Raw genomic sequence first — 7,000 nt, forward strand, 5'->3', positions numbered from 1 at the left:
TGCTAAATAATGTCAGTACTTGTCATGTTTTGTCGACATGCTGCCTGATACCAATCGCAACAAAAAATGCTCAAGCGGCGAACTGTTGCTATGGTTACCTCCTTCCACAGGTGAACGCAAATTGTCATTTGGCGCCACTAACATAGTTCTCTAAAGTTAAAAGTCTTAATATTATGTAAATAATAAAAAAAAGTATTTTTTATTTTTTTGGTGATTTGATTGTGATGTGAATGTATAATATAGCGTTAAATAATGTCCGTACTTGTCATGTTTTATCGATGTGCCGCCCGATACCAATCGCAACGAAAAGTGCTCAAGCAGCAAATTGTTGCTATATATACCTCGTTCCTCAGGCGAATGCAAATTGTCATTTGGCGCCACTAGCATAAATCGCTAAAGTTAAAAGTCTTATTATTATGTAAAACCGCAATGTTTTTTACGATATATATGTGATCTGAATGAATAATAAAGTGCTAAATAATGTCGGTACTTGACATGTTTTGTTGACCTGCTGCCCGATACCGATCGCAACGAAAAATGCTCATGCAGCGAACTTTTGCTATGGTTACCTCCCTTCTCTGGCAATGCAAATTGTCATTTGGTGCCACTAGCATAGTTCGCTAAAGTTAAAAGTCTTATTATTATGTAAAACAGCAAAGTTTGTGTGATATATTTGTGATCCGAATCTATAATAAAGCGATAAATAATGACTTGTCATGTTTTGTCGACCTACAGCCTAATACCGATCATAAAGTGCTGAAGCAGCAAACTGCTGCTATGGTTACCTCCCTCCTCTGTCGAACGCAAATTGTCATTTGGCGCCAATAGCATAGTTTGTTAAAGTTTAAAGTCTTATTATTATGTAAAACAGCAACGTTTTTTTGTGATATATTTGTGATCTGAATGTATAACAAACTGATAAATAATGTTAGTACTTGTCATGTTTTGTTGACGTGCCGTCCGATATGGATCACAACAAAAAATGCTCAAGTGACGAATCATTGCTATGGTTACCTCCCTCCTCTAGCGGTTGCGACTTTGTCTCCTGCAACGCAAATTGTCATTTATGTTAGTGCCACTAGCATAGTTCGCAAAATTAAAAGTCTTATTATTATGTAAAACAGCAACGTTTTTTGCCATATATTTGTGATCTGAATGTATAATAAAGCGCTAAATAATGTCCGTACTTGTCATGTTTTGTCGACATGCTGCCCGATACCGATCGCAACAAAAAATGCTCAAGTGGTGAATTGTTGCTATGGTTACCTTGTTCCTCAGGCGAACGCAAACTGTCATTTGGCACCACTAGCATAGTTCGCTAAAGTTAAAAGTCTTATTATTATGTAAAACAGCAACGTTTTTGCAGTTTATTTGTGATCTGAATGCATAATAAAGTGCTAAATAATCTCAGTACTTTTCATGTTTTGTCGACATGCCAACCGATACTGATTGCAATGAAAAATACTCAAGCATGGAACTGTTGCTATGGTTACCTCCATCCTCTGGCGAATGCATATTGTCATTCAGCACCACTAGCATAGTTCGCTAAAGTTAAAAGTCTTATTATTATGTAAATAATAAATGTTTTTTTTTGTTATTTTTTTTTTGTGACTTGTTTGTGATGTGAATGTATAGCATAGCATTAAATAATGTCAGTATTTGTCATGTTTTGACAATGTACCGCCCGATACCGATCGCAATGAAAAATGCTCAAGCGGCGAACTGTTGCTATGGTTACCTCCCTCCTCTAGCGATCATGACTTCATCTCCCGCAATGCAAATTGTCATTCATTTTAAAAGTTGATCTCGTTACTCAGGCGAACGCAAATTGTCAATTGGCACCACTAGCATAATTCATAAAATAAAAAGTCTTATTATTATGTAAAACAGCAATGTTTTTTGCGATATATTTGTGATCTGAATGTGTAATAAAGTGCTAAATAATGTCAGTACTTGTCATGTTTTGTCGACATGCTGCCTGATACCAATCGCAACAAAAAATGCTCAAGCGGCGAACTGTTGCTATGGTTACCTCCTTCCACAGGTGAACGCAAATTGTCATTTGGCGCCACTAGCATAGTTCGCTAAAGTTAAAAGTCTTAATATTATGTAAATAATAAAAAAAAGTATTTTTTTATTTTTTTGGTGATTTGATTGTGATGTGAATGTATAATATAGCGTTAAATAATGTCCGTACTTGTCATGTTTTATCGATGTGCCGCCCGATACCAATCGCAACGAAAAGTGCTCAAGCAGCAAATTGTTGCTATATATACCTCGTTCCTCAGGCGAATGCAAATTGTCATTTGGCGCCACTAGCATAAATCGCTAAAGTTAAAAGTCTTATTAATATGTAAAACCGCAATGTTTTTTACGATATATATGTGATCTGAATGAATAATAAAGTGCTAAATAATGTCGGTACTTGACATGTTTTGTTGACCTGCTGCCCGATACCGATCGCAACGAAAAATGCTCATGCAGCGAACTTTTGCTATGGTTACCTCCCTTCTCTGGCAAATGCAAATTGTCATTTGGTGCCATTAGCATAGTTCGCTAAAGTTAAAAGTCTTATTATTATGTAAAACAGCAAAGTTTGTGTGATATATTTGTGATCCGAATCTATAATAAAGCGATAAATAATGACTTGACATGTTTTGTCAACCTACCGCCTAATACCGATCATAAAGTGCTGAAGCGGCAAACTGTTGCCATGGTTACCTCGTTCCTCAGGCGAACGCGAATTCGTCTCGCCCAACGCGAATTCGCTGTTGTATCACTTTCTGTGTGTGTGAATGTGAGCATGTTTTACTGCATTTGGTATCTCTCTGTTTTTTGCCTCCGCCAAGGACAGAAAACATTGTGTTTAACTTTAGTCTCAAAGAACTCACTGATTCACTTCAGCTTCGGTCATATTTTTAATGATGAATACCACCCCCCCCACCTCCACCCCTCACCCTCTCACACACACAGAAGGCTGAAGTGCTCCGCCAGTCTGACGGCTGGGTGTTTTGAGGGCTAGTTTGTCGGAGATTGGCTTTCACACACACAAGCTGAAAGGGTTACTGTTCAATCTATTCTGCGCTCGCCAGAGTGCGCGGCCGAGTGGCGCCGGCGCGTCACACACACACATACACGCAGCCTCCTCCATAAAGCCCTAGACATCATCAAGAAAAGAGAGCTGACAACTGCCCCCACCCTGCGCCCAAAACACAGCACTGCCAGTGTATCTGTCACAATAACCGCACAAATAGCACACACACACACACACACATACGCATGCATGCATCGAGCAACTTTCACTGCATGTGCAATCTGTGCAAACGATCTTGACGCTGAAATGACAGCTCTTTCGAGGGCGTGATTCACTGCGTGTGCGTGTGTGCCTCTGGAACACTGAAGGCCGCCGCGGTTGGAGTGAGTGTGTGTGCATGTGTGTGAAGTTGTTTTTATGAGTCTCATATCTCTTGAACTCTCAGACGGCATGTTTGCTGACTAATTAACAGTCTGGTACCGTCAGCATCAGTTCACCATTGTGGAGGGCTGCAGCCTTTGTTTCTCACGCCGAGACTTTTGGACGAGTCTCGGGCTCAGATTTCTGTCTCTCTCGCTTGTTTTTAAGGAGCTCAGACTTTTTTTTCTTCCCTTTTCCAGAAGTAGTAGCCTAGCCAGGAACGACTGCCCCTCTCACTGCTCTATTTCACCAATGACAGTGTTTGAAAATGACTGCATCATATTTTAGCGGTGTGTTAACATCGGCGCGCTTTTACGCACAGTGAAGTACAGCTCCACACTGGCGGCCGCGGTGTGTGTCGTGACCCGTAAATCAGACGTCTCCAAGCCGCCTCTGACACCCTCAGCTTCTCTCCCCCAGTGCAGTCAGTCTGTTGAGTGTTTCCACACCAAAACCAGTATTATTAACCATTTAGACAACACAAAGAAGAAAAAAATGGTTTGTGCAAGCACGGCTCTCCTCCAGCTTTGGGGAAATTGTAGACTATGGCGCTTGCAACGTCAACGCCATGGGTTCGATTCCCAGGGAACACAAGCTGATCAAATGTAATCAAACATGTAAACGATTACAAGTTCATTGCAAGTTGAAATTTGATCTTTACTCCTGTGCATGCACATTTTTAAAGCTTCAATCAACAGCACGAGCAAATATATAGCCTACATCAACACTTTTATACATTTTAAAGATAGGAAGAATGCATTCTTTAGTCTGACATAAAACATTATATTTTATTGCTAAAACCATTGCATTTACACTGACATGTTTATTATTATTATTATTATTATTATTATTACTTTTCTTAAATTTATTTTTTTAGAACTTTTCAAGTAGAATTTCTGGTATATTCTATTCTCTTTATCTATACTCACAACCGTTAAAACAATAAATAAAACATACACATTTGCTTTCTTACTAAAATACTATATGATTTCCAAAAACGCTGAGTGCAAGTGTATATTTTTTACCCTCAGTCTTTTTTAAAAATATTTCAATCATCACCATAATTATTGATATTAATATTTGTACAAAACCTCTAGGCATCATTGTAGTGTATCAGTTTTTTTTTTTTTTTTTTTTTTTCTTTTCAGTCAGTACAACAGTTCGGATGAGGAAAGTGAACTTCATTTCCATCTTCATAATTGCTATAAAAATAACCACGGGCTCTTCCAGCTCGAAGTGCTCCTCATGAGATTATGGTCCTGTTCTTATAACAAAAAAATAGCTGCATTCTTCTCTTCACTTAACTATGTACATATGTTTGATATTTTGAATTAAAAAGCTATATATAAAAAAATAGATTCGCTATGTGGCGCCACATCCCTGTCCGTGGGTCAACAGTGCAATAATTCATATTATAGATACTCTTCCAGTCCGTGCGCGTCCAGTCCATGGACACTCACACACTCACACACTCACGCGCACACGCGCACACACGCACACACATTAACGCACCGCTCAGCACGAGCACTTGCACTCGGAGATTATGGGATACTGCACCGGTATCCACGTGCAGTATTTCTGCCGCGAGAAGCCCTGGCAGTACCACCGGAGGAAGGTTTTCGTGACGGACTTGACCGGTTTGCAGAACATGCCCTCGGGGAAGGAGCACGAGCGCTCGCTGAAGCAGTTCCCCTCCTTGATGAAGCGCGGCCAGAAGCGCACGCCCAGGTCCTTCCAGGCGTACAGCACGGGACAGTGCGTGTGCGTCCACAGCCACTGCAGGAACTTCCGGCGCGCTTTCTTGCCCACCTTGACGCGCCTCCCGTAAGGCGTCTCCGTCAGGTCCAGCTTCTTGAGCTCGACGGGCATGGGCGCGCGCGGTCCCGGCACGTCCGGCGGCGCGCTCGCGTTCAGCTGGACGGGCAGGTGGATGGACATGAAGTTGGGGTCGAAATGGCTGCCCAGCTTTTTGCGCAGAGTCCTCTCCAAGAGATCCTGCTCGCGCGGGTCGTACTCCGGGTCGGGGTCTTCCTTGAGGTCCGGGACGGGGAGATGCTCGCTAGGCGAGGGCCTTAGGCGCAGGAAATGCTGGGCCGCGGTGCCGTGCGCGCACAGGAGGAGCAGCAGCAGCGCGTGAGAGATGCCCATGACTCGTGTTCTGTCTGTCTATGGAGTGGAGTTGGCCCTCACTGCGCCCTCACACACCCGTGCATAAATAGTCCGAACGACAGCACGAGCGAGATCCTTTTAATAGACGGCCGCGTGGACCGGAATGACATGGGACGGGAGTTTTTTTAGTGATCACCCTCGGACAGTTCAGGTGAGGCTTGCCAACTAGCTGTGTATAGTGGTATCCTCATCAACGTTTGACTCCTGTTTCCAGCTACGTTACTCGTTTTGTCTGTGGGTCACCATGGCAACGCTTGCTCTCAGATGGGATGGCACAGTCTCTGCACCCTACTCGTTTTTTCCCCTCGGGTGGCACCCAAACTGTCGTTTGAAATGTCAGCGCGCGTCTCAGCTGATGTTATTTTTACGCACTGCTTTTATGAACGCTCTCTCTCTCTCTCTCTCTCTCACTGACAGGCTCCAGCCCGTCCCGCCGAACCGGCGCTGCTGAACCGGGACAAGAGCCGCTCAGGCCCTCCAGAGAGCGCACACACTGATCCTCAGGAGTCCACTCGCAATCAGAAGCTCAAATGTGTCAGTCCCGAATAGAAAAGCACTTTTTTTTTTTACACTCCACCGGTCCGAACTTTTCACAGAAACGTGCCAGTTCCGAGCAGCGCAATCACTTGAGCGGTTGTCTACACACTGACATTGAGAATTCCAGCAAATATCTGCAGAGTATTTTCCAGAACCATCATATCCCTGCTGTCAAACGTCCTGTCAGAAAGAGCAGCTTCATCGCAGAGCGCAAAACCCGTCCAAAACCCCTGCGGATGGTCCTGATACAGCGAAGGCACACTGGTGAATGAGTGTGTCTGGAGAAGAACTCTCTTCCCCAAGTTAAATATTCCCTCCCCCCGTCAGCTTTAAGAGTGTGTGTGTGCGCCATGCAGCTCACCAAGAACCCTCAGTCTGACTGACAGCAGAACGCACACACACATACAATGAGACCCCCCTCCCAGCCATATCCACACACACCACGCAGTGAAGGAAAATATCTGTCACAACAGCCCTAGATTTATCACGGGAACAGCAATCACCAAGCAGAAAACACACATTTAGGATTTTCCATATCTTACACATTCCATGACACTGACCCACCTATTATAATGGGTTACATATCGTGCGTAAATAACGCTCAAATGGAAACCTCGTTATTCAGCATACCGCATTTAAATTACACTTTTCAGTTGGTTGTATCCATGCAGAATCACTGATGTTAGGATCCTTGCAGATTTTGGCTAATTGGATTTTTGCCCAGATCTATAAAATTACTTAAAAATACATTATAAGATGCAATTCCCACAAAACAATTTATTGAATACACCTTGAATAAATTTTTTAATTTTTCTGGGGCTTTATGTCAAAATTGTCATG

The 7,000-nt window shown here is 42.9% G+C and overlaps 1 protein-coding gene across 1 annotated transcript; it reads right to left on the reverse strand.

Annotated features, from left to right (window-relative positions):
- Nucleotides 1–4,265: 4,265 nt before the first annotated feature.
- On the reverse strand, nt 4,266–6,447 carry LOC127432154 (noggin-2-like). The gene has a single exon (XM_051683005.1). It carries the CDS (start codon nt 5,600–5,602, stop codon nt 4,970–4,972), a length of 633 nt encoding a protein of 210 aa, XP_051538965.1. The 5' UTR covers nt 5,603–6,447; the 3' UTR covers nt 4,266–4,969.
- Between the last annotated feature and the right edge of the window lie 553 nt (nt 6,448–7,000).

The sequence above is a fragment of the Myxocyprinus asiaticus genome, chromosome 41 (assembly GCF_019703515.2).
Source record: "Myxocyprinus asiaticus isolate MX2 ecotype Aquarium Trade chromosome 41, UBuf_Myxa_2, whole genome shotgun sequence".
NCBI classification, from domain to species: domain Eukaryota; kingdom Metazoa; phylum Chordata; class Actinopteri; order Cypriniformes; family Catostomidae; genus Myxocyprinus; species Myxocyprinus asiaticus.